Below are 27,080 nucleotides of genomic sequence, written 5' to 3'. Positions count from 1 at the left end.
CGTTCGTTGACGTCGGGACGGCTTTGAATGCTTGGAGTAGGTTGCTCTCTACTACTGTACAGCACGTCAAACGAAGTGCGCTTTACCGTGAATAACGGAGGGTGTCCCAGTCTTACTTTTCAATGGACTCCGACCCGCCAACGAGACGGTGGAGAATGCATGTGCTATTAGGTTTGGCAGCGGCATCTCCACATCCGTCCATGGTCAGTTGAGGACGCAGCTGCCCATCCAGACTGGTCAATTTTGGGCAACTCTCACTGGGTGCCATGACAGCGGAATTGGGCGCGCTACTTTATACCCAACCTCCCGGCCTTGCAAGTGGACCAGCCGAAGGAAAAGCGGAACTTGCGAGCCCACAGTTCTCTGCAATCCTGTGCGGGTGAAGCGGAGCGATCTCGATCCGTCGGGCATGTTCCGTCAAACCGCGCGAACCAATGGTTCGCGATGGTCGGCACTCCCTACTGAGGCGTGCTTGTCATTTAAGGCAAGCGTGCCAACACAGTAGTACTGGCCGCTGCAGATGCGGAGATGCGGGGCGCTAACAGCAGCCGTGTCTCGATCGACAACTACATCGTTGTAGAGGCAGTCAGTAAATATTGTTAGATTGACGATGCAGCACTCGAATCACGATGGGGTTCCCGTAGTCAACGATGAGGCCAGAACTGTTGATTCTATTGCTTGAACCTGAAGTTCTTGTGGGCGGGGGAGTCGATGCTCTACCCTACGCCCAACCACCACCAACCAATTATCCTTGTATCCGATTGCCGCATACTTTAGCGCCGTTTTAATTGCACATGGGCGTCAATCTATCACACCCCCCCAGTTGAGGCCGCGCAGGCAGAAACTGCCATGTTCCCGCCCAGATCCAGCTTGCTCATTTCTTGGAGGAGATCCTCCTCAGTCATGTCGTTGAGTCGTCTCCTTTCCAGGTAGTGAGAGATATTGGTAAGTCCAACTTGTTTCACGAATTGCTGGAAGGCTGGCCCACTCATGGGCTTCGTCAGGCCATCTGCGATCATGTCTGTTGTTGGCTTGTATTCCACCTTGATGCTTTTCCTTTGTGCTTCCTGCCTCAACCAGTGGTTGTGGATGTCGACATGCCTCAGCTTTGTTTGGAGCTTGTTGAGATCCTTGTTAACCAGCTGGATGGTTTGTTGATTATCGCATTGTATCCGTATCAATTGCTCGTCCAACTGAATACCAAGTTCCTTGATAAGGCGGGAAATGAACATAGACTCCTTGGCTGCTTGTGCGAGAGCAAGTAGTTCGGCTTCTGTGGTTGAAGTGGTGACTGTCGATTGTTTATTGGACCTCCATCCAATGGTCCCGCCAAAGAGCTGCATCACGTATGCTTGCGAGCTCTTACGGTCCAAAGTATTGTCGGCGAATGACGCGTCGCTTGCGACGACGAATGTATCAGCTCCGCCGAATTGCAGTGCCAGTGCTTTTGTAGCCCTGAGATACAGGAGCACTCGGTCTGCTGCTGCATGATGTTCGGGTCCTGGATTGGCGTTAAATCTGGCTAGCCTTGCAGCTGCGAATGCCACGTCCGGCCGAGTAATCACTGCGGCGTATAAAATCGATCCGATCTTTCGCTGGTATTTCCGGATGGACGAGAGGCCGGTCCGCTCCTCGTACGGCAGCAGCTCTTCTCGACGCATCGGCGTCTCGTGTCGACGATCTGTTCGATCAACGAGGTTAGCGATCTTGTCAAAGTAATCGGATTGGGACAGCCAGATGAGCTTCTTCTCTCTGTCTCTTATAACTTCAATGCCGAGGAACCACTGAAGTGGTTTTCCCCCAGTCAATTTATACCGCTTCTGCAGTTCTTTCATGGTGCTTTGGATCTCGCTCTCTCTCTCCTTTCTGTACGCCAGGACAATATCATCCACATAGTAGAAGATGATGATGCCTCCCTTGGTCATACAGCAGGGTTCGTGGGGAACGGTATCAAATCCAAGCCCTGTCAGTGTGGCCGTGAGGTCTTTCTGCCACAGTAGCGGCGACTCTCTTAGGCCGTACAGCGCTTTCTGGAGCTTCAGGATAGTTCCTGGTTTCCGATAGCCTGGTGGCATGCGCATAAATATGTCTTTCTTAAGCCTTGCGTTTACGAACGCATTGACGGCATCGTATTGGATCAGCTCTAGGTCAAAGCGTGCGGCGATCGCCATCAATGTCCTGAAGGACCGTCCAGCAAGAGTCGCGGCATAGGTCTCTTCGTGGATGGACTTGATCTGCTGATCTCCTCGCACAACCAGACGTGCTTTGCACTTGTTGAACCGTCCGTGTTTGTCGAACTTGTAGACGTAGACCCACATACAGTCAAGGATCTGCTTCCCTCTGACTTGCGGATCTTGTCGCGATAGTTCGAACCAAGATTGCATCTCTTGGTGGCTGCGAAGATGCTCTGCTTCTGCTTCTTCGAAGAGGGTGCCCATGGGGTGCTTCGCCAGCTCTAAATGACTTCGCGGCAGAGGAGGCATGTCTCTTCGGTGCAGGCTCCTCGGGTTTTTCAGCAGTCGCTGGAACTTCGCTTTGTCAATTGTCTTTCCATTGAACGTTCCCATCGGGGTGGCTTGGCGCCCAGCGACAAAGGCTGCTTTCCACACCTCAATGGGTTCTTGGGCGTCCCAGAGCTTGAAACACTCTTCCAATGGATCGCCCGATCCCTCCCGAATCGCCATAGCCAGAAGTGCCGTAGGTGGAAGTGACACAGGGGTTGGGTACGGCCGAGTCTGGTCCTCAGAATTCTTGGCTTGGTCATCGGTGCCGCCTTCTGGCTGGTCTTCCGTGCCGCCTTCTGGTAATCGCCGATCGGCTTCCGCTACCCCGGAAATTCCAGAGCCTTCGTCGGTACCAGTTGGGTGATCAAGTCCAACCTCCGACTGTTCAGCTCCCGTGTCTCTTGCCACTTCATGGACAGCGGGGTCGACCCAACTGAGTGGGTTCTCGACATCCTCGTCTTCCCCATGAATGCCCTCCCAATTCATTTGGGGTATAAAGGCACCGTTTTGGTCTTCTTCCGTCATTGCGGTCCGTTCGGGCTCGGGTATCTCCACCTGGTTGAGTAGTTTCGTTAGCTCATCGCGACCAATATGTAGTAGATCATCTCGGAGCCGATTTAGGTTCCCGTCAAACCGTTCGTCTTCGTTGAATATGACATCTCTCGTCAGGATAACGTTGCCTGTTTGAGGAATCCAGATGCGGTAGATATTCGTGGACTGATACCCCACCAGGTACCCGATCCATGCTCGCGGGTCCAGCTTATGTTTCGTAGCCAAGTGACGTTGGGCATCTGGCTTCATCGCATAAGCTTTGCAACCGTAGACTCGGAGATGCGCTTGCTGTGGTTTTCGGCTTTCCACCACGATCCCATCCCTCTGGGCAACGTAAGTGTGGAATTTGTCGTAAGGCGTTCGCCAGTTATGCATATACTTCGGTGTGCGGTTGTATAGGTAGGTAGCTGCTCGGTATACCTCAACCCATAGGTATTCAGGTAGACGGGCGCTTGTGCGCATGGCCCTGGCTTTAACCTTGATGAGGTGTCCTGAGATTTCCGCTCCACCGTTCTGTGCAGGTGTATATGGCGATGACGGCTCCAAACGAACGTGCTGTGTAGATAGATAGGCGAACACAGGTCCCTTGTCTGCCGGTATTTCGTTGTCGCATTCGATGACTCGTGGTTTAATCTGATATTGGCGGTCAAGCAAACCGAAGAGGTGCTTGAGGACCGCAATAATTGTGCCAGTCCTTCTTTCCACCAGATAGTAGTCCCAGATAAAACCGGACCATCGGTCGGTGACCAGCATGACACTGCTTCTCCCGTCTGAATCCCTTGGTAGGTCGTGAAAGTCAATAGCCAGTCTTTCGCCGGGTCTATTGCCTGTATCGCGAGGTTGTCTGCGGATCTGCCGCTTTATTTTTGCGACAGCGCAATCATCACACTGGACTGTAGTGATACCTTTGATCCTCACCCCCTGAGATGCGTTGACGAGGTGTTCTAATGCTTGTGGTCCCGGATGACCAAGGCGCAAGTGCCACTGTCGTGCGTCGACTGGAGCTGGTCTACGCTCTGTCCAGGTGTTGTAACGGTGTCTGTGGGCGGTGAATGCAGCGCCCTGGCATGCTTGCGGCTCCTCAATGACGAACTGATCAAGCCGGTCCACCAGTTGACAAATGACGGTGTTGCTGTGTGACCGAATGCAGTTGAACTGGGGTCGATTATCCCACCAGTATCCTCGCTTCTGTAACTGCCGAAGTGATACTAGGTTGCATGGAAAATCCTTACAGAGAGCAACGTCCCGAAGCAGGATTGGTCGTGCTCCTAGGGGCCCTCGTGTAAGGATGACGACATTTCCGTATCCTTGGATCGGGACTCGTTGCTGCCCAGCGTGGATGTAATCACCAGGCTCCGCCGGGCGATACTTTTCAAAGCGGGTGATGTCGTTGAACACATGAATGGTAGCTCCTGAATCCAACAGGGCGGATTCTTTCAGTAGGTATTGGGTGGCGTGCGGCGCCGCGCTGAATGCTGCAATGACGAACGCCGTGTTGCACTTCCCAATACCTCGCCCGAGTCAGGCTGACTCTTCAAATTGAGCAGCTTTCTTGATTCGGTAGATCTCGTCCTTGAGGGTTGGGTCCGTCCTGAGCCGATGCTCAAATGCGTCCCGTTTCACCTTCCTTCCTTTGAAGAAGTCGGGTGCACTTTCAGGGAAAGCATAGAAGCAATTGGCCAATTGGTGGTTGCCGTCACAGGCCCCGCACGCTTTCGTAATTTCGGTTACAGTGGCGGCGCGCTTTCTTCTGGTAGTCGTCGCAGCGTTGGCTTTGCGCTTCTGTCCACTGCTCGAACCCTGGCTTTGCTGAAAGGCGCCTGCTTCCTGCTCTTCATCTTGTTGAGTCGTTGGCGCAGGTTCACCAGCGAAGGTGGGACCGAAAACGCCCCGTGTCACCTTCACGTTCTTCTCTCGCGACCCAAGAAGGTTTCTCCTTTCGGCCTCCTTTCGTAGGTCTTTGGCAACTTCACCGATAGCCAGGGTCTTCTCCTCAAGCTTCTCCTTGTAGATGCCAGCATAAATAGCGACCCAGCTTGGGAGGATGGGCTGGATTGCTTTGGTCAGGTCTTCGAACCACACGTTTGGGTCCTCGACACCACCAGTCTTCCTGACAAGAGCATGGTTGGTCGCCATTTCCCAAGCCGTGATCCACGCAGCAAAATCCTTGGGGAACTTTGTGAGTGGCGTGGTAGCCGCCTGATACTTGCGTCTTGCAGCCGTCTGCTGCTCTCGTTCAGTGGCTCCCACACTGGTCTTCAGGTTGGTGTACCAGGTCCGCAGGTCCCACATGGGTAGGCAGGAGCTCTGGCGCAGGCCGTAGTCTACTGTATCTGTCACCCATGCCTTCAGCTTTTCACATCTTGCTTCCTGCTCCTTGTACTCTCGGTAGTCTTGCTCGTAGACTCTCCATTCAAACATGAATGTTGACTTGTCATCGGTCGTGAGCTCCGCAACTGAACGGGCACGAAGATTGGTGTACGTCGCTTCCGGTAACGAGATTATTGGCTCGCTGGGCGATGACTGCCTTTGGGTTTGGCTAGACTGCCCACTGTGGCGGGTCTGCCTTCCCGCCTGGGACTCCGGGTCGGACGTCCTTGGTGGGATCCGCCTGTAGTAGTCGCCAACATTGGGGCGCTCAGGCTTGTCCATCGGTGTCTCATCACTCTGCGGGTCAATAAAGTCCCAAAGCTGCAGGCTTGTGGCCTTCGTCTGGAATTCTTCGTCCCATCGTCCCCAGTCCTCGAAGGTCTGCAGGAGCACCTTCTGGGATGAGGGATTATTGTTCGACATCGCGTATCGTCTCGCAAAGCGCAGTCGGCTCGAAAGCGGATTGAGACTCTTAATTGTTAGATTGACGACGCAGCACTCGAATCACGATGGGGTTCCCGTAGTCAACGATGAGGCCAGAACTGTTGATTCTATTGCTTGAACCTGAAGTTCTTGTGGGCGGGGGAGTCGATGCTCTACCCTACGCCCAACCACCACCAACCAATTATCCTTGTATCCGATTGCCGCATACTTTAGCGCCGTTTTAATTGCACATGGGCGTCAATCTATCAGTTAGATTGACGATGCAGCACTCGAATCACGATGGGGTTCCCGTAGTCAACGATGAGGCCAGAACTGTTGATTCTATTGCTTGAACCTGAAGTTCTTGTGGGCGGGGGAGTCGATGCTCTACCCTACGCCCAACCACCACCAACCAATTATCCTTGTATCCGATTGCCGCATACTTTAGCGCCGTTTTAATTGCACATGGGCGTCAATCTATCACTGTCAGCATAACCCCGCGTATTGCATATGCACCGCGTAACGATGCCTGTTAGATTGACGATGCAGCACTCGAATCACGATGGGGTTCCCGTAGTCAACGATGAGGCCAGAACTGTTGATTCTAGTGCTTGAACCTGAAGTTCTTGTGGGCGGGGGAGTCGATGCTCTACCCTACGCCCAACCACCACCAACCAATTATCCTTGTATCCGATTGCCGCATACTTTAGCGCGTTTTAATTGCACATGGGCGTCAATCTATCAATGCCGTCCATTTGTGCCTAAGTGTTGTCAGGGAGTGAGGTTGCACAAAGGGGGTGAACCCGGTACAAGGATATGGATTCAGGTGATTGCATGAGCTGGAAGTACATGGGCAGGCAGTGTGGCTCACACAGACACACAATAAGCACACACCCGATTTTGCACACATTGTGATCACCCATTCCGACAGATCATATACCAAGGAAGGTAGTGGAGCCTTCGAGCCACTTAGCGGGCGGCCGCAGTGTCGATCCAAGCGATGTACCATCTGACTTCGCAACTTGCGCAATGGTACGCACAAATTGACGAGCGGAATTGCTCGCCAAATCGTGGCTAGGAGTGTGCGACGAGTCGCATCGGACCAACATGAGACCCATAACACAGGCGACGACTTTGTTGCTCCTGGGGATCACTAGCTGCTCGGAGGCCAGTGCCGTCGCTCCGACTCACAATCCATGCCATCGCCGGCCCAAAAAGGGTCATGAGGTGCGCGGGACGACTTCTTCCTGCAGTCAATGAGCCAAGCAACGCGCACCAATTGATTCGTGTCACACACTTAGGTAAGAAAACCGTGGGCAAAGGAATGCTTAATTTCTATCTGATACTGGCATGAAGCTGTTGTTCTTATACCTGTGCCATTGAGGCCGTAGACATGACTCACTGTAGGCAACGGCGTCGTGCCTGCAGGCTGCACCTGTGCAGCCTGAAGCCATACCCGGTTGTTGGCCTTGACACCTGAGGCTCGTTCTTGCAACAATTCGGAACTCGTTCCCTCAAAGGAAAGCACATGCGGCCAAGGCCGTGACGTAACTATACTGTATGGACATAGGCCGATCAAGGATAGGGAAATTGGATGAGAAACACATCAGCCACGTGTCGGTACTTGCCAACGCTTAATCGTACCGGATGCCATCATGGAAACATAGCAAGACTTATCGACTCTGGGCTGGCATAGACCTTTACACTCAGTCTTCTACACAACCTTGCCGTCGACATCGCTGATGAGCATCGCATGCATCCTGTACCATTCAAGCAACTAGGCAGGTCAAGGCGGCTCTCTAAAGCTTGGCGAGGAACTTTACCTGCTCAGACGTTCCTCCCAACGCAATCCAGGCCTGGGACATGTGCACACGTAAAGCTCGCTCAATTGTAGTCAGGAGAATCGGTAAAGGCTGCCAGAGCGTGACCTGTCAAGGATGACCCTCCAACCGCGTCGTCACCGTATCCTGACTCTGAACGCGTAACAAGCCTGCTAAGTGCCGGATGCAAAGCCGTCGGTCATTTACGATGGGGAATATAGGCCCTGAAGTTAGACCTGGAACAGGAAGGCTTCACACAGTACCACGCGCTCCGTTAATGGTCGGCGCCTATTTGTTCTGGCGGCGTTGTCGTTGAACATGACCATGCCAAAATTCCGATGATGTTTTTCAGCCAGTTGCCGGATTGCCCCGCGGACTCACCGATGGGTGCGCAAGCTGTACAGTGCTGACATGTTTCAATCTTACAAGTAGAAGTGGTTAGGCACATGCTGTCAGTCATTGCTGGTCATTTCGGCATCAAACCCAACGACATCTTAGTAGCAAGCCTCGTAATGTCCATCTACCACCACCGTGTTACCGCCCCGGTTCGTTCCAGAGTTCGACCTCATGAGTGCCCTTCCAGGCCTGCGACAGCGTTGCGAATGATTTTCACGTGCCTCTCGTAGAACTGGAGCATCTGGTGTTGTCAGAACCATGTCATCTCTTGTAACTATCCTGGCAGCCTACCATCTGGGGGCATTTCTTGTAAATGACCGATGTGTCGTGCTTGGTTTTGCGCTCGTTCTTCCAATCGAGGTATACCGTTAGCTTGCCGCCGCTGTCATCCTCTAAGCCTGTGATTGCCTTGATATCGTATTCCCAAGAGCCTGGAGGAGGCTCCCAATTTGTTGTCCCAGTTACCGAGTTGTTGTCCCGCCGTCCTGTTGTCGGTGAGAGCGAGCCGCTGGTACCTGCATCATCCTTTTTGGCTTGGACCGCTCTTCCTGCAATCGCTTTGTCGCGACCGCCAATCTGATCAAAATATTCTTGCAGTACGGAACACTTGCTGTCGCGCATAACAGCTTAGCTCATGCTTCAAGTAACGGCGTGGATTGCTGCTCACCTTAGATGATCCTCTGGTTCCCAGGTCATGTCAGATACTCTGTTCCAGCCGGCCCATTTGACCCAAAACGTAAGGGAACCCTTCGGGTATTTAGCAACTCCGAGCATCAAAACTCCAGCGGGTCAATACGTGCATCTTCAGCAACGGCATGGTCCCTGATCTTCTCCACAATGAACCTGCCAGGCGTGAGCATACGACGACCGCATGTACTGGCCTTGGCACTTACTCATCCTCTGCTAGATTGTCTCTGTTGTCGCTGTTTACCGGATGTCGGTTGCCCTCGGCAGCGCTACCCGCTGGCTTCGACTTTTGCTGAGAGCGATATGGCTGCCGCGTCCTCTTGCGAATTGAGGGCGGAGGCGGGCGCGCGGTAGTCGTTTTTGCCATCCTTGCAATGAATTCGCGTAGTTGTATGGTGTAAAAAGGTCCTCGAGGGGAAGCTGCATGACATCACAGTGGTTGGCTGAGGTCAACGTGGCTTGGTGGCGTTTGCGTTGTCCTTGGTATGTCGTTGCCCGGCAACCCCGGACTACATATTAAACTCGGAGCGTCGATATCGCCGCGAATTTGGCAGGACCAGCTCTTCGGCATGCGCGGGACTGGACCAATTGGCAATCAGCGAAAGATTTCGATTGTGATGCCTGATGAACACCTGGAAGCGACCGAGAGCGTTCGTACACGTGGATACGAGAGGCTGTCCATAGCTCTTGCCAATCCTGGCATGCCACCGTCCCGAGTCCCGGCCTTCTCCTCAACCTACCCTAACGTGTAATCGCCGCGAAAATCAATGATCCAGGCACTGTCATTCTCACCAATCAGGATGTTACCGGCTGTTGCATCCCCGCCAACGATGTCGGTGTGCACGGCACCATCAGGAGTTGGGTTCGCATCAGCTTGTGCGCGATTGTGGTGTCCGGCAGTGCAAAGTGCACTGTGGTGGCGGTTTGGTGGCGGGGCACCACCGGCGGGCGGCCGCACCATTTGCCTCCTCCGCTCCGCTGGAGCCTCTTCAATGGCCGACCGCGAGCGTAAGCGATGCCTAGTTCAAGAAGTTCAAGGTGGAGGCAAGGACGGCGCCCAGAACTAGATCCGGGAAGAAGTTGGCCTCTCGCGGCGCGACTGCGTGGTGATAATAGCGCGTACCCATGCCTCCGCCGTGATTGCCGCCGAGCCGGTGTTGCGGCGCGGCCCGTTGTTGTATTGGCGCTTGCGGTGCTCCGGAGGTTCTCAAACCCACAATACGTTTGGAGAAAGCATTACGGGAACCTCGGCGAGATTGTCCCTCCGGGTCGGCAGGACGACTCCCCTCGCGCGAGCCATACGGCCGCGGGCCACGATTCTTTGGTGTATCCTGCACTCACCGTCGTCTTGGTCCAGCGCTTGCCGCCGTGAGGCTACCCACACGATCGCCATGTGACCTCCCGGACCCATTATCGGCACGACCCGTGTCGCACTGCACATGTGCATGACTAACTGACGACCGGGCAGAATGTCACTAGCGAATTGCGCAACAAAAGACTCAGGCAGAAGCTGGTTTGCCTGAAGCTATCGCCACCGGTGGCAGGCAGCAAGTACTCTTAACGTCCTACGTGAATGAGCGGCTTGATATTGACATCATGCCTCTCCACCCGCTTTAGGTTCCGTGTCACGAAGCCATCGCCTCCCACGCCTCGGAACCCGTCATGGACCCGCAGTCCGGCACGGCCCGGGTGGGCCACCGACCTGCCAGCGGCTCCTCGCCGGCCGTCCAGACATCGTGGCTCTCTAGTAGTTCCATCAGCGCCCGAAGCTCCGCGCCCCGCGGCCTGTGCTCGCGTCGAGATGCCTCTTCAGCTCCTTTTTCCCGGGCCGCAGGCAGAAACCGCACTCCTCGCAACGGTCGACGCGCCACTCCGGCAGGCTCTCGCGGGTCGGGCGCCCTCCTCTGGTGTTTTTTTGCTTCTTCTGCAAGCCGCGCCCCAAGGGTCCTCGTCCTGCACATTTCAGGGCCCAGGGTACTGGTTTGGTATTGCGGCGCAATGCCAGCACGTCCCCAGGGGCCCGAGCACAAGCCTGGCAGCCTCATTGGCCCGACGCCGCGGAAGGGGACCCCGCATGATGGTATTGCGGCGTGATTCGAAAGACAATTGGGACAGTATTAGTAGGCAACCCTCCACATATTCGCAGACGGAAGAGGCATAAACGGTCAGATTGGCGCGGCAGCCATCAGCCCCGTCGCGACTGACGCCTCCCATTGTAGAAGCACGCAACGCCAAGACGCTTCCCAGTGGAATTCTTCCGGTCGGATATGCTCATGATGTGCTCAGGACGATAAGCCGAATTTCCGTGCCTGAGCCGACGTCCAACGAAGCGACCCGCATGGGGACGCCGCCGACTGTCACGGTTGCGAGCGGGCACTTGCAACGGAGACACAACAGTGGCTGGCACCGACTGGCGACCGCCTGAGGTAAATGAGCTGCACCCGTGCACGCCAATGAATGGTAGAGGACCTACCGTGAACCCTGGCTTACAAGCTGCTCGCACTCGGCCAGGACGGCGAACGCAGGCAGGCTGCGCCAAACAGGCGCCTGCCGTTGGCACTCAGTCATAGGCCCTGAGTCGCTGTTCTGGGCGTTGCGCTGGCGTGGGACGGCCAAGAAGCGGTTTTTGGCCTGGATTTGGCTGCGTGCACGCGAAATTCGCCAAGCCCAACGCATACAAAGCCAAACCCCCGAGTCTATGCAACTCTGCTCTCGCACGCGACCGTCGTCTGCGACGGGCACCCAGCCCCAGCTTCAGCGACGTTAAGATGGAATGACTTAAGTCCATTTTATTACTCTCTACATACAATCCAAAATCCGTCTCTTACTCTCGATATGCTATGCCGGCTCTCGCGGAACCAGAAATGAGGATGCAATAATGTAATTAGCACAGACATGATGACCATCGGTATGCTGTCCAAAGCGATGAAGACGCCCTCCTTGGAGGTGAGAGGACCGTTGAATCCTTCGCTGAGCTCGACAACTCTCCAAATGGAGCGAATCAAGAGACAAACGGCTGCAACTGACCCTCCTGCGGTGGTCAGTCAGCACGACCCACGCAGCAAATAGTAGCGAAGTACCCCCCAAAGCAAACTTACCTAACATGAAGAATCGAGTTTTGTCATGTCTCAGTTTCCAGCGCGTTTTCCGAAAGACTATGGCGAGGACTACACAGAATAACGCTGTGAAGAGGACCTGTGTGGCCAGCCCAGCGATCATGAGGTTCACGCCAATTGGATCCTCGGCATATATTGCAGCCAGGGAACCCCCGACTCCAATAAAAGCGAGAGAAATGAAATCTCCCAGAATGAACAGCGCGGCAAACAACTTGGGCCCAATGTGCCAGAAGCGTGTGAAACTATAGTGTTGTTGAAACGTCTTCAGTCCGAGATACAGCGACGCCGACAAGAAGGTAGGACCGAGAGTTAAGCCGATGATGTACCTGCGCGCGAAGGGAAGGTGAATGTCTCTCGTCAGCCCCCCAAACTCCTCGTTCACCACCGAGACCACTGTTGGCGGTCCATCCCTGTTCGGCTTACATGATGTATCCATTCTTGTTCCTGCGGTCCTGCGAGAGCATGAGCTTCGCCGCGTACCCGAGCAGCTCGAGCAGCAGCCCACCGAGCATGCCAATTGCATAGCCGTAGGATCTCCAGAAGAAGTACGTAAGGACAATTTGTACAACAAGGAGAATAGTGAAGATGGAGAGGAAGAAAGCATTGGGTCCGTATATGGGCGTAAAAGGAAGGGCGCCGATGTGGTCCGTCGAGTTGAGCCCGGTGGCGTTCATTATATGTATTCGTCGAAGCGAGCTCTGTTATCAGCAGACCATAAGACGTCCCACACCATTCTCACTTCATCGCAAAGCGAAGAGGTTATATGCCTGCGGCATTGGGGATTGCCTGAGAGCTTCTCCACGACTGAGTGCGTAAGCGCCGTGTTGTCGCCGTGAATGTCCCGTGCGACGTCCAAGACCTTGGCTTGTGGGCCCTACAAGCAGCCAGTAATATATGGCGTCGTGCGCCACAGCGGGCACGGCGTGGAGAACCCAGCCAAATCCCGCGGCGATTCTGAAAGACGAGGGCCGTCATGCCCTTCGCGAATTTACCGCACCGCCTGCTCAACATGTGAATGACCGCGGCGACTCTCGGCACCGAACGTGGAGCTACAATACGGTGTCAAAACACTCAGCGGCGACTTCGCGAGGAAATGCAGCTTAAGAGAGGCGTGGAGAGAGAGTCGTGCGACTTCTGCCACCGACGCAAGATCAAGTGCGACCGCGCGCTGCGCATAGGTCGAGGCAACGAAGGATGCTCACAGTGTTCGCTGCGCCAACTGACGTGCTCTCTCGACGACTCCGACGATGTTCGCATCCGCAATAAGCGGCGACAGGCAATTGTACCCCGCGAACGAGTCACGCAGTACGATGATAGACCAGGCACGCGTTCCTCAACGCAAGATGTGCTCAGCGACGACGACTTGCGATACCACCCGACACACGCCAAGGCTCCATTGTTTCCATCGCCGCCTGATGCAGAAACTGTTAGGCTACTAAACGACTCGGCGCCCGATCTCTCAGTTCTGAGAAACCCTCTCGAATTGAGCTTGGATGCAGGTTTGTTCCTGGACCAAATCTTCATGGCGAATCCAGCAGTTCCGGCTTCTGCCGGCCCATCAGCAACTCTTTCCGCTCAACTACATTCCCCACAACCGCCTGCTGTCCAGCCTCTCACAGAGCCTACTGGAGAGTACCACGCAGCTCTACACGAGCCATGGCTCGGCTGCGATCTAAGCTTGGCGACGTTCAACGCCGCTCTGCACGCCTACTTTGACCTCGCAGCGTTGTGCATGCCTGTCCTTCTGGAGGACGCATTCTGGGACGACTATCGCGCGGGAAGATGCAGTCCCTGCCTGATATTTGCCGTTGCGTGTCGTGGCATGCCATACATCGAGGCAGCCGACAAGTGGAACGTGCAGCAAAGGTTGGCCGGCAAGTTCAGGGACGCCTTCTTCGAGGCCCAGAAACGGCCAGCCGGCCAAGCGCCAACCCGTCTCGATGATCTCGAAGCATTGGCCATCATGCTCCATTTTAAATACAGCGATGCCGGACGCTCCTCACTTGACGAACACCTGGAGAATCTCTTCTTGACGCACGACTCGCTTGTGCTGATGATGCTGCGGTCGTGCGCAACCGGCACTATGCTACAAGCTCCCGATGACCCTACCGCGCCGACACGAGCCAACGATCGGCGAACACTCCTTTTTTGGCACGTGTACGGCCTCGACGCCTTCAGCAACATGGACTACCAGACGGCATCTCGCATAGCGGACAGCGACGTCGACGCGCCGCCAGACTTGCTGCGGACGCAGAGTGCAAGCTACCTGGATGCCATTCTCGCTCTGGCAGTCATTGCGCGAAGAATCTTGCAGCGGCTGTGCACGGTCACGACGAGACAGCGAGGGATCAAGGCGGAAGATGTAGGTCCACTGTACGACGAGCTGGCGGACTGGCGCCAGAACCACTGCGCAGGACAGCTGCCGAAACCGCAACACAGCCCAGTGGATTCCGTCGAAAGTAGGCACTCTCCTCGTGTCAGGTCGGTAAATCATCTTGCAGATCTACATCGAGCGGTGGCGTGGCTCTTGGAGATCAACTGTTATATGCAAATTGAGAACTTCGTCGACCAGTATGGCTTCCAGAATGCAGCCAGCATTTTGTCTGAGGCCGTGTACCACCGGGTGGAGTACGAGTCTTTGCGGGCTGTTGACCAGGTCGCAGACATGTCTTGGTGGTTGGCCCAGATTCGGCTGCACGGCAAGGAGGCCAAGACGCATTCCCTCATTGACCTGGCGCCGTCCATCCTGCGAGACGTCTGCAAGGGCCTTTGTGTGTGGACTTGCCTGCGGGCTGAGAAGCTATTGCAGCCGCAGCTACAAGAGGGCGGTTCGCATGGGTATCGCACTCCGCATGCCGTGAAGCACGGAGAAACCCTCTCCATTTTAGACGCAGTAGCTAGCTACAGGAGAGTAGCGAGGTCGTTGCGAGATGCAGTGGCGACCGCAGTGTCACATGGCGATACCGGACAGATTGTTGCGTTTCTGGATGAGCAATTAGCGGCACTCGCTGAATAGCGAGCTTAGTGTATATTGCTGCGGTGGACGGTGGCTCATTTTCTGCTCTCAGACATATTGTCATAGATGGCATTCTGGTCCCCAGAGGAATTGCCGTTCTCGATGTCGCCGTGGAAATCCTGACACGTGTTGCCAATACTTCTGCCCAAGCAAGCTACGCTCTTAAGTATCTGACGGCGATGCTCCAGGCGACAGCTGCATGTGCTACTGGTACTTCATTAGTCATTCAGCTCTCGCGGTAATTGAAACTAGATTTATTCTGTGCAAACTTGATGAGAGTGAAGCTTGTAAGAAGTCGGACCAGCTGCTCTTGGGCAGACACGCGATAATTAGTGGTTTGCGGATACAACATCGAACCACCCGCCCAAAAGCATGCAGCCAATGGCAGCATATCGCGAGAAGCAACCATTGCCCTGCTAAGCCCGCATTCGGACTGCAACCAGCAGAACCCCGCGTTACATCAGTGGTTACGCCCACCATCGGCCCGTACACCCGGCGGTAGACACATGACACGTGGACCCTGGAACACGGTGGCCAGGGTCCTGGAAAAGTGCACCAGCAACCGTCAATACAATTGACTCCTCCAAACTGACCAGTATGCCATCGCTGTTTTGACGCTCACAGATGGGCTACAAGCCCGGTCAGCTACATCGGTGTAACGTTGTGCAAGGATGTAAGCTTGGTGGATGGGGTTTTTTGGTTGACCTGGTGTCGTATAGGTGGCGGAACGAGCCGAAATACACGGGCTTTGTGTCAGCTGCCAACGGTCAAAGGGATTATGCCAGACTCATCTACTGAATAGATATCGTGATACGTAGTCAAAAGCTATCTTTGCAGCACGCAACGCGCTCGTTGAGGACTTCCAACGACGACCGCAAGGCCCAACCCTAACCCGAAATTAAGCCTTGAATTCCGGGGACGCTACAATCCAACGGATACAAAGACAAGTCCCCGCCCCAATTCAGCTCCGATGCGATACAAACCTGAAAGCCTGGACCAGCGTCTAATCCAGCGCAGCCACTGGCGCAACTCTTTAACCAGAATCAGCTGTGATTTCCTGAACCCACCACCAACTTCCGAATAGTAAAACCATGGCCCAAAAGGCAGAAATCGAGTTGACTAGCTCCAGGCCGAAGCCGCGGATGGGCGACTTCGGGAGCTTGGATACGTCTTTCGGGTAGGCAACACCGGTCGCGTCTCGGTCAAGAAGATGCTCGCGGTCCTGCATCGTGGGGGGAAATACAGCGTACCAGAAAGGTCGCAAATATGCCGCAGTGTAAGCAGGCCATGTTCCGGCAACCCAGAAGGCCCTGGGAAGCAGATAGAGAAGGAATCCTTCCATATCGCCGGGATGTAAGATGTATGCCCTTGAAATGTTTCGAAGGAAACCAGAAACAAACATCAAGGACACAGCCAGGTGAAAAGCCGCGCCATCTTTCAATAAGATTGACTTCAGTCGTTTACGAAGGGGGGCTCTTAGGTCATCGTTCCTCTCGTGAAGTTCGTCGGGCAAACTCCCAGTAGATGGAAACTTCGCAGAAAATGCATTCGGACGGCCACCTAACCATTTTGGGAGCACAAACGTGCGCCAGTGATCTAGAGCAAAGTCTATCGGTCGCCTAGCTTAGCCGGGCCCGTCGAAGCCTCACTGGATGACTTACACGTGTTCATAAAGTAAAGGCAGAGAATCTCTCGGCAACTTGCCGCATACCCATTGACATACGCAACTAGGCACTGCCGGATAAAGCCAAAGGTATGACCCAGAGCAGCAACTCTGACAAGATGTTGGAGTTGATGCTTGTCAACGAAGGCGACCATGGGCCACCCAAAAATGAGCATCAGCATGGAATGCAGCACTTCTAGTGTTTTCAAGGTGGCTGATGCATTCTGGAAGAGATACCAGAAACTGTATGCTCGTTGCCAATAGTTGAGATGTCGCGAAAGGTCACCGAAGAGGCATAACTTCATTTTGAGGCCTGCCTGGACCCCGCCAGTGCTCTGTATAGAGTACTGAGGTTAATATTGAAGTTTGAAATTGGTGATGACCACTCACCCAGCGAGTTCGTTGCCGGATATGCCCGTGGTACGTGTCCGGTACCAAACCCCACTGTAGCGCCTCCTGCACATAAGCCGATCTCCAACCTGGAGGTTCTTAGTACGCTGTAGTGTGTTTGGGCGTTGACGCACCTCTGCCCAGCATAAGTTTGCCACAAAGAAGATCCTCAGTGAGGGATTCCGTCGGAAAACCCCCTATTTCGGCCAGCGCAGCGCGACGCATCACCCATCCAGACCCTGTGCACCAGGCAATGCCTGCCGAGTCCTTCACAATTTCTTCGAACCTGTGGAATGCGAAAAGCGATTGTGAGATAGGGTCATCCGTCGGGACGTTATAGAAGCATGGTGGAGGACAAGTGAACGCCATTCGAGTATCCATGAGCAGATGTGGTAGTTGGGCTCTAAGCCATCTCCGCTCCGGGATCATATCGGCATCTAGTCCTGCAATGAACTGCGCATGGCTCCCTGGCAACTTGGCGGTGTATTCGAGTACATGGTTGAGGTTCCCTGCCTTGTGACTATTTTCCGAAGTTTTGGTACGTGCTGTGTAGAACAACTGCATTCCGGGATACTGTTCCTTCAGCAAGCGAACGCCTTCCTCAACACATTGTTGCGCCCCGTCGTCCGAGACAATTATTCGCAGTCGGTCACTTGGATAGTCCGTGCAAAGTGCTGCCTTGACTGTGTCCATTATCACGGAGAGCTCTTCCTTGCAGCAGACAACTGCCACGTCAACAGCTGGGACACCCTGGCCCTGTAGCAACAGGCGAGGTCTCCAAGCGCCTTTTGATATAGCCAAGGCATCCAAAAGTTTTTTAAAATAGTCGGGGACTACAAATCAGCATCATGCGGGACCACTTCGTGTGATGACTTGAAACACACCGTTCGTCATTATATTAAAGAGGAGATAGTACCGCCGCAGGCTCACATTGATATCAGCATCGACAGCTCCCGGCGCTGAAAGAAAGGAGTGCTGCAGCCACCAATAATAGCAAGTCAGTATTGCTGGAATAAGAGTTGCCATTGGTGTCAAGCCTAGAGCGAGCTTCTGCCTCCGATTCAACGAAAACATATCGTCGTCGCCATTGACGGTGACGATGACGGGTTTGGAGCGACTTGGCTCATGTCGACTTCTGTTCGAGCGCGACTTTGTCGAGCGAGAGACCAGCCCAGGATTCTGGATCGTAGCCGTGGTTGACACTTTCGCCATGTTGCTGCTAGTTTATCCGACAATTGAAGCGGCCTAGAAGTGGCTTGGACACGGGCCATTACTTATCTGCCTCGAGCCCCTTCCACGCGGTGGGTTCTGCTGCCGATGGAAATTTCAGGGAAATTCTCCACGACGCTGAGGAGGATTTGTCGCACTGCACGTGTGCATGACTAACTGACGACCGGGCAGAAGGCCCCCAGCGAATTGGGCAACAAAAGACTCTTGATTCTTCTATCTAACGATTGACTGTAGTCGGTATTTTATACCTGTGCCGATTGAGGCAGGCATCTGAGACACGACAGGCAGAAGCCAGGTTGCCTGAAGCTATCGCCACCGATGGTAGGCAGCAGTGCTGGTAATGGTCTATGTGAATGAGCGGCTTGATATTGACAGGATTTGAGCACTGCCGTTTGTGGGACTGTCTCACAGTTTGAGTCGTCTAATGTCTCATCCTGGCGGTGCGACTTACGAGAATTCTAAGACAAGCAATTTCGCGGAAAATGAACAAAGAAGTAATAAACAATGAGAGAGAGGGCTCCTCATCTGCTCTCCGACGCCCAGGCCAAATATTTCGTTGTTTCCGTTTCCTCTCCTCAGTACTCATTCCGGTGGAAGTCTGTCTGCGCGCGACGCGGTCACCAGTATGAGAACGTTTTCCTTGGCGGTTTTGCTGTTTCTTGCATTGGGAAGCAGTCCAAGATGCTGCGCAGTATATCAACTGACAGACGTTTATTCCCCTTCTTCGTTTTTCGACAAGTTCAACTTTTTCACGGTACGGGACCTGCCTCACCCTACTCAACCACCAGCTGATAAACCACCATGTCAGAGTCCCGCGAACTTCAACTAATCGAAGAGGAGCTTAGGGGGATGATCCAACTGAAGGCTACGTTGACTACACTTCGGAGGCCACAGCAAGAGCGAATGGACTCATTGAAGCCTCCGACACCCACGTCTACATTGGTGTGGACAATCTAAATGTGTCCCACGGTCGTGGAAGACAGAGCGTTCGAATAGAATCGAAGAAGTCCTACAACCATGGCTTATTTCTGCTGGATGTGTATCACATGCCGGCCCCGATCTGTGGTGCATGGCCTGCTTTGTGAGTTCCACCAGTAACATGGCCACCCATGCACGTTGGATGTCCTACTTCGGGGATGGTCATTTGGAACAAGTTATCTAGAGCATTATGGAAGTGTACTTACGAATTTAACACTTACAGCTGGACAATGGCATCACATCGGCCCTGGCCCGAAATGGGAGAACTTGACATCATCGAAGGAGTGAATGCTCAAAATCACAACAATATTGCGCTCCATACTCGCGAAGGCTGCGAAATTATACACGGAGGCGACTTCACTGGTACGGTGGACACATATAATTGCTACGTGTATGCTCCCGACCAACACAAAAACATCGGATGCAAAATCATTGCAAATCAATCGAATGCTTACGGCAGTATCTTCAATAACGAGGGCGGGGGAATCTATGCAGTAGAGTGGACAAGCAAGGCTATCAAGGTGTGGTTCCTCCGCCGCCGATCAATACCCTCCGACATCGCATACGGACGGCCGGCCCCAGCTACCTGGGGCTTACCTTTAGCGAGCTTTTCGGGCGCATGCGACATCGACTCATATATACAAAACCAGACCTTAATCATCAATACTGCTTTTTGTGGAGGCTGGGCTGGTAGTGTCTGGCATGAAGATTCGCTATGTGGCCCAAAGGCGCGAACGTGCGTGGAATTCGTACGTATGCATCCAGCAGAGTTCAGAGATGCTTACTGGGGGATACATAGCCTGAAGGTCTATGAGGATGACCCCGGGGGGCGGACAGCCTCCTCGTACGTCGTTCTTTTAGGCTTATGCATCTGCTCAACGATCCTCTGCGCTGTCATTTGGCGTCACTACACGCGTAGGGGCAGGTTCTATAAACTGAAGTCATAAACGGCGACTCATTCCATAATGCGCGTTTTGACGCAGAGCGCATGTCTGCATCCGTACTGAGTGCAAATGAGCGCACGAGTGTCAGGATTGACCCATAAATAGAAAGACTTCAAGTCGGCCTGAGATGGCGCCATCATCGTGGTCCATGGCATGACGACATGACACATGATATGGCATCACTTTGAAGGGCGAAGAATCATCCTCAACCGAAAACATCGATATGTGTCGACAAACAGCCAGGCTTGGGCCGTACACCATACTTACTCAGCAAGATTGTGCGTGGAAGCCGGATACTATAACACGCATGTTAAGGTCGAGCGTCTGCATGCGTTGTTTTGGACCCTCGTTGAGGTCAAAGCTCAAACACTGGTTGCATATATCGGAACACCAGCTTCAATTACAGGGACTCTGCACCACAAAGCAAATCTTTCCTTTGTGTATAAAGGGCAGCGCACTGTTGTGGACTTACAGATAGCTCTTCAACATAATTCTCATCAATTAGCACGATGCCAACTGTGATCCCTGTGGAGCCAATTGTCTGACAATATGCGACACAGGGCGTTTTGTTACATCAGGCGCCCGCAATGCTGCGCCCTGAAACCTCCCTCGGATGGACTTTTCAAGCAATTTGTTTTCGTATCCCAGAAGCCCGACCGAAGGTACACACAAGGTGTGAATGCCCTGCCAAGATGAGCACACAGGCTGGAGCCTTCTGCCGCGTTTCCCGCTCATGTTGGTTGCAACAAGAGCGACGCCGACAAATGGCGGGATTGACGTGGCGAAATCCATACCGACGTAGCTCACTGTACAAGGCCCAGGCAACAGCCCGCAGACCAGTATCGGCCGTACCGTCCGCCAAGCCTAACCGCTCGCGGCATTGCCAGGTCCTGGGCCCAGTGAGTGCGCAAGTGGTCACGAATATCGGCCATTGCGGCCAGTCGCCCTCGTGACGCCACGTTAGGCTCTCAACAACACAGAATCCCGCGGAACAATTCAGTCTATACAATTGTGTGCCACGGGGCCAGCCGATAGGCCACTGCCGGATGAATCTGCCAACCTGTAACCCCACAGACAATGCGCAGTGATGGTCACAGTACAGCACCGCAGCAGAGTATCGTGGCACTTCTCGTAACACAGTACAGTGCAGTCACCATTGGCCGTCAACCGAAATCTAAATTCGACTTTGACGATGGGTTTGGTGATGGTGGAGCTCATCACGTCCGTCCCTGACTGAAAATGCCAATTCCCAAACCCCTGCTCCTGGACCAGGTTGATGAGGGAACACGAAGATCAGCGCATTCAATGGCGTTGCAGCTGGTATAGGCAATGACGAGGGTGACGAATGCATGGGGGACCCCAGGCCGTCCCAGGAGTTGCTGACAGCCTCAGTCATGCGCCACAAGTATGGCAACTACTTCATTGCATTTAAACGGGCAATTCATCCGCGTTGCCACCGTCGCTTTACCACACTGGGTTCGTCTGCTTGCTAGCTGGCTGCACGTCCATTTAACTAAACTACTTTATCGGTATACAAGCATTAATCTTATGGGGAGATGTCGTATTGCCGTAAAATACGACCACAGCTGGCGTTCGGTTCGCGATGAGGCGGTGAGGCGCAATGCGCGATACAGAATCGGAGAGGAAGACACGAACCATGGCTGCCTTGCTGCAGGAAGACCTGGACGGAATTGGAGTAGGAACCGACGACAAAGTAAAACCTGCTTCATTTCTGCTCGGTGGGCATTACAACAGCGGAGACGAAGGTTCAGCGTGCAACTGAAAAGCAACAATCTGCAGCCATGGCTAATAGCGCCAAAATCGGTAAGTAGCCGGCGTCTGGAATCACTGGATTGTGCTAAAACAGTACACTTGCGGTCATCCACGACTGTTCCTGTAGCGTTTTACTCTGCACAGGCCGCGGTATAGCAGGACAGAATGCAAGGGTTTTGACCAGAGGTCATTTGTACATGTTGGCACTACGCGCTCTGCACGCATTTCAGGACACCATTGCCAGACTCCCGCTCCCTCTGGCTCTTCCGGCCATGTTACCTGCCCTTACGGCTCTTTGTAGAATTCGCATGAGACCGACTCACTGCACGAGTCGATCGGAATGTATGTCTAGGCGGCGCCGGTCATAGCTGCACGACGGAGTCGCCTACCGCTTGCACCGCTTTGGTTATGGGTGGGACACAGCTTGCTGGCGTTCCCGGTGGAACGGCCTGCGCCGCAACGGTGTTCACCAATGTCATCGATGCTAAACAACATGGCGGAGTACCTCTGATTGCTGTCGACGGCAGGGTCTGCAGAACAGCAGCCGTTGTTGCGCGCATGTTGATGAGAGTTTTCTTGGGGTCCCGGGGCCGTTCGCTACTTTCTTTTTGGCCGTCCGTACCGTTAGCGATTTCGGCCACGGAATAACTCTTGTTCCCGGCCGCCACTCGCGGCCATGCTGAAAAGCAGTCGCCGGACGACTGTTCTCTCCTTTTCCCACTTTCCACTGTTGATACCGCCACTGACCCATTCTCAATGCCAGGGCCCATATGCCACAAAACGGCGGCATGAAAATGACGTGCGGTCAGAAACGATCTGCGGACGCCGACGATTCGGCCGGTCCGTCAAGCCTTTGCCCCATAGTTCCTCACTCCTACGGATGGATGGATTTTATTACGCCCGGAGGGGAGTCCCTATAGGGCCTTGACGCTACCTGATTGACAATCTGATTCGTTTGGTACGTGGCACCCCAAGCCCAACAGATGAATCATCGCACCACTTTTGTAAGCCAACCTCGTCGCTCTTGATTCCATGACAGGCCTGCTTGAAGGCCAAGTTCTTCAAGTGTTCAGCATCCTATTCTCAGCAACTGAAGCACGGTCTGCCACAGCCGAGGCTGTTTTGTTAGTATATTCGCATGTTAAAGATCCACGCCCTGGGCGACGCCGGTCGATTCCAGCCTTTTCGTCGCAATTGCAAATCTGATCGTCGCACGCACGGCCTGCATGTCTGGTTCCCATCTGTCGTCATCCGACGCAGCTTTGCCTCCCAAGAAGAAAGACAAATTCCCAATCTTTGTTCGTGCGCACTTAAACAAGATTTCCCGCTGTGCCGTCCAATTCTTGCACCGGAAGAGAAAGTGTTCTACCGTCTCTGTCGCTTGTCCGCAATCGCACAGGGCCGAATCTGTCGCTCCTATCCTGCGGAGATAGCTGTTTAGTCGAACCATGCCGGTGCGGAGCTGCGCCAGCACATCTGATTCTTCCCTTTTCAGCGAGTCGTATATCGCACGGGTATGCCTGCCCGGCAGCGCCTTGTCGATTCGTTTCGAGTACCTTCCGACGCCTTCCGGTAGTTGTTCGCGCGTTCGTTCTCGGGCGAGAGCTAGCCGGAGCGTCGTCGTCCTCGCCTGGTACCAGGGCACTTCCGCCTCGCATCCCCTTTCCGTGGCTCGTTTCGCTGCGGCCTTGGCCAATTGCCGCGATGCGAGCTCCTCTTCGCTGGCCGGTACGTACCTAAGCCTGACAGTACAGCCTCTCTTCTGAAGTCGTTTCATCTGATCGTAGATCCCACTGATAGTGCACTGTCCAGATTGCTGCTGAGGTCGTCTGATCGCTGCCACTACCGATCGGTTACCTACCGCGATTGTCACATCCTGGGCGACAAGGCTTGGTGGTATAGATCTGAGCGCTGTCGCTACCGCTTCTAGCTCTGCCGTGTACGGATTTTGTTCGCTTCCAGGTCCGATGGTGACGGAAAAAGTGGCAAGAGTGTGGCCCATGCCGCCAAGCGTTGTGTCGCAAACGACGCCTCCCATGCCCCCAGAATCTTTGCGCTGGCCTTGGGTTTGACCTCCGTGCCCTTGATCCAGAATGACCCGTCATTTCGCGCAGTGCCGCGCGTAAAGTGGACGATCGTCGTCTTGTCCACCTCAAAGGTCGCGCCACTGCGCTTCTCCCAATCGATTGCTTCATCAATGATCGACTGGATGCCGGTCCGATTCGCCTCCGCAGTGCGACCGGTCACCCAAGCCGAATAATCGTCAATGAACGCGATGGATCCGCCTGCCGCCTTAATTCTCCGCTGCACCAGGTCTGCGTTGAAGAACAGGAACAGAACCGGCGACAAGGGCGACCCTTGTGGGAGACCAGCTTGTAGTAAGTCGCGCAGTTCCGACGTGTGCCCATTCACGACGACCGTGGCCGTCCTAGCGGTGCAGAAGGCGTCGACCCACCTGACTACCTGGTCTGGTATCCCTCTGGCTTTCATCCGTTCCAGCAATCGTTCCTTGCACACACCATTGTACGCGCCTTTGACGTCAAAGCTGATCAGGCTTAGCACTTTCCGGGCTCTCCATGCCTTGTAAATTTGCTCTTGCAAGAGGAGGAGGCCTTGCTCGGCCGACCGTCGCTTTCGCGCACCGAAATGGTTCGCGGGTAGTAGGCCATAGGTCTCCACCACGTACGATATGCGTTCTGCGACGACCGCTTCCAAGATTTTGCCCAGCGTTGACAAGAGGGATATGGGTCGCCACGCCTTCGCTTCTGTGTAGTCTCCTTTTTCGGGCTTTTTGAGCGGGATAATCTTTGCTGTCCGCCACTGATCGGGCACGACGCCATCCCGGAGCGACGCCTGGAAGAGCGCCAGAACGCGGCGCTTCACTACGGGCCAGAGCTGTCTCCACACCATCGCCGGGAGGCCATCCGTTCCGGCTGCTTTCCACGGCTTCGCCGCCATGACTTTGACTTCGACCTCTTCCAGAGTCAGAGCCGGCATGGCTACTGCCCTCCGTTGTGGACGCAGCCCTTCCTCTTCGATTCTCGTTGGCAGTGGGGGGAAGAACCTTGAAAAACCTACTCCTTCCCGGGAAGCCGCCCGGCCGGCCGTGGCTAAGCCTTAACGACCCCGTCAACCTGATGCTCCTTCTGGAGACCTTCCCACAGGAGTACAACAGCCCGGCCAAGAGCTGTAACGGTACCGCCCCGTATCCGGTACGGGCCATGCGGTCGTGTAATCCAAGTTTGCACCTTAAGCCGGCCGCAACGGGCGTCTTTCCCGTCTCTGAGCCGACCGACATGCGCATCCGTCCTCTCGAGCCACTGTGGCACCTCCGCGGTCTCGGTGTCGTCTTGGAGCAGCGGCGACACCACAGCACGGTGACCGTGCCGGCCCTAGTGCGAGTAGAGACCACTCCTCAGACTTGCCTCTGGTCATGCCACAGCGCTACGGCCCACCGGCTACCCCGGGCGCGACCCCGGGACCGGCTTCCCGTTACCGCGACTCGTCTCCGAGACGCGGCCGACCATGTCTTGCAGACCGGAGACGCCGTGCGACTGCCACGCCGGCACAGCCGCCTGCACTCCGTCCACTAACCTAACCAGGTTCCGCCATATGATGTTCGGTCGATATGTCCTCGGGGGCGCATCGTCGGTGACGGGCTTTGCTTCTCGCGCCGTACGTCCGGCGCATACGCGGGTGGTTCGGGCTTTCTGTGGTTGCTTCCTTAACAGATCCGACAACCTCCTGCTCCCGTCAGTGTCATTTTGTCCCGGCCGAATAGAGCACTTAGGCTTGTCCCGAGCCCTCGGGCCGGCAATGCTTCAACCCCTTGGGCCACCTCACATGCCGACCACCCAGAGCCGGACTGATTCGAGGGTGTCCTGTCTCGTTGCCAGAACGGTTCCGAGTCGGATGGTTTTCGTACGCGATTTCCCTCTTGCAGCTTGTTCGCTTCACTGACGATGCGCAGGCATCAGCCGAGCTGCGGGATTTGTTTGCGAGCCAAGCCGACGCGAACATCGCGACGACCCCGCACCACACAACGCCGCCCTCAACACCAACCGCTGCGCACCGCAGCTACTGACACCGGACACCACGAGAAGGTCTGCTGCTTCGTCCTACTGCTCTTTCAAGCAGCATCCGGCGTGCTCGCCGGAGGCGGCTGCCCAGGGCATGCCACCAGCACACCGTAGCAACTGACCCCGGACACTAGGTCCTCTGCTTCGCCCTACTGGACTTTTACTCAGTACTCGGCCCGCCGGAGGCGGAGATAAATTGGTTGTTAGCTGAACATTATCGAGCGGCTTACCGTCGATGTACCGACCTGCCTTCATTTAATGCTGAGTTCGCTCCTGTGCTCCAGGTCGACTTGTCATGTTTCCAGGACGAGACGGCCAACGACAGAGGATGCCGTGATAAGACATGACTGGTCAAACAAAGCAATCCAAAAAGACAGGCTTAGTCGCCGCCAGTGAAATAATTGTCAGCCACCAAGTTCAGATTGAATTTTCAGCCGTGGTCGAACTGGCGTATTCTCGCGCAACGCGGGCGCATTACCTACCATAGGGCATGAAGAATGACATAGATCCACTTCAACTACGTCCAGATTTCTTACCGTACTTGCTCTCCAGAAACCCAGTTGAATGACCTTATACGTTATTTGGTTACCATGTGTATTTGGTTGCCATCAACATTTCCGCCGGCTCAGCCAAATGTTCGTTTCTCAATGGACTAACTGCGCCGCAACGATTGTGGATCAAGTTGATGTTCACCCAATGGATCAGGCCCGACGTTCCTGAGCATTATTTTGCGACGCTCTGTCGCAAGAGTTTTCGGCGTTGCGAAGGGAATTTCCGCTCTCTGTTGTCGGACACAACCGGCATACGTAATGTCAAGTACTAATAAGGTGCAAAAGTCAACGCCACATCGTCCGCTCTTCTCGACTTTCGCTGCCCAACCACACTGAGTATATCGTGTGTGGGACGCGGTGCAGCCTTTCAGTGCGACACAACGGGTTCGGATACATACACTTAACTGGACATAGGAAACTGGCTGTCGTCCCTTTCTAGTACAGAGAGTCTCACTCACTCCTCGGGTATCGCTACAACAGCACCTCAGCCATCGTCACTTCACAAGCGACTGATTGGGCATAACATCCGCGCGACACCGCCGCCATTCCGCCCGTGCCTCCCATCAACGTCGACTTGTCGCCACGCAT

The 27,080-nt window shown here is 54.5% G+C and overlaps 2 protein-coding genes across 2 annotated transcripts; one reads left to right on the top strand and one right to left on the bottom strand.

Moving 5' to 3' along the window:
- Nucleotides 1-12,287: 12,287 nt before the first annotated feature.
- On the bottom strand, nucleotides 12,288-12,542 carry PLICBS_004104 (uncharacterized protein; the record flags this gene model as incomplete). Its single annotated transcript, XM_065600408.1, has 1 exon — nucleotides 12,288-12,542. The coding sequence occupies one exon, from the start codon at nucleotides 12,540-12,542 to the stop codon at nucleotides 12,288-12,290; it is 255 nt and encodes an 84-aa protein (XP_065456480.1).
- A 419-nt stretch (nucleotides 12,543-12,961) lies between these two features.
- PLICBS_004103 (uncharacterized protein) lies at nucleotides 12,962-14,783 on the top strand (the record flags this gene model as incomplete). Its single annotated transcript, XM_065600407.1, has 2 exons — nucleotides 12,962-14,696; nucleotides 14,779-14,783. The coding sequence occupies 2 exons, from the start codon at nucleotides 12,962-12,964 to the stop codon at nucleotides 14,781-14,783; spliced, it is 1,740 nt and encodes a 579-aa protein (XP_065456479.1).
- Between the last annotated feature and the right edge of the window lie 12,297 nt (nucleotides 14,784-27,080).

This window comes from Purpureocillium lilacinum, assembly GCF_023168085.1.
Source record: "Purpureocillium lilacinum CBS 284.36 DNA, scaffold_3, whole genome shotgun sequence".
NCBI classification, from domain to species: Eukaryota; Fungi; Ascomycota; class Sordariomycetes; order Hypocreales; family Ophiocordycipitaceae; genus Purpureocillium; species Purpureocillium lilacinum.
The sequence above is the reverse complement of the archived record's forward strand: the minus strand, read 5'-3'. Positions and strand labels throughout refer to the sequence as shown.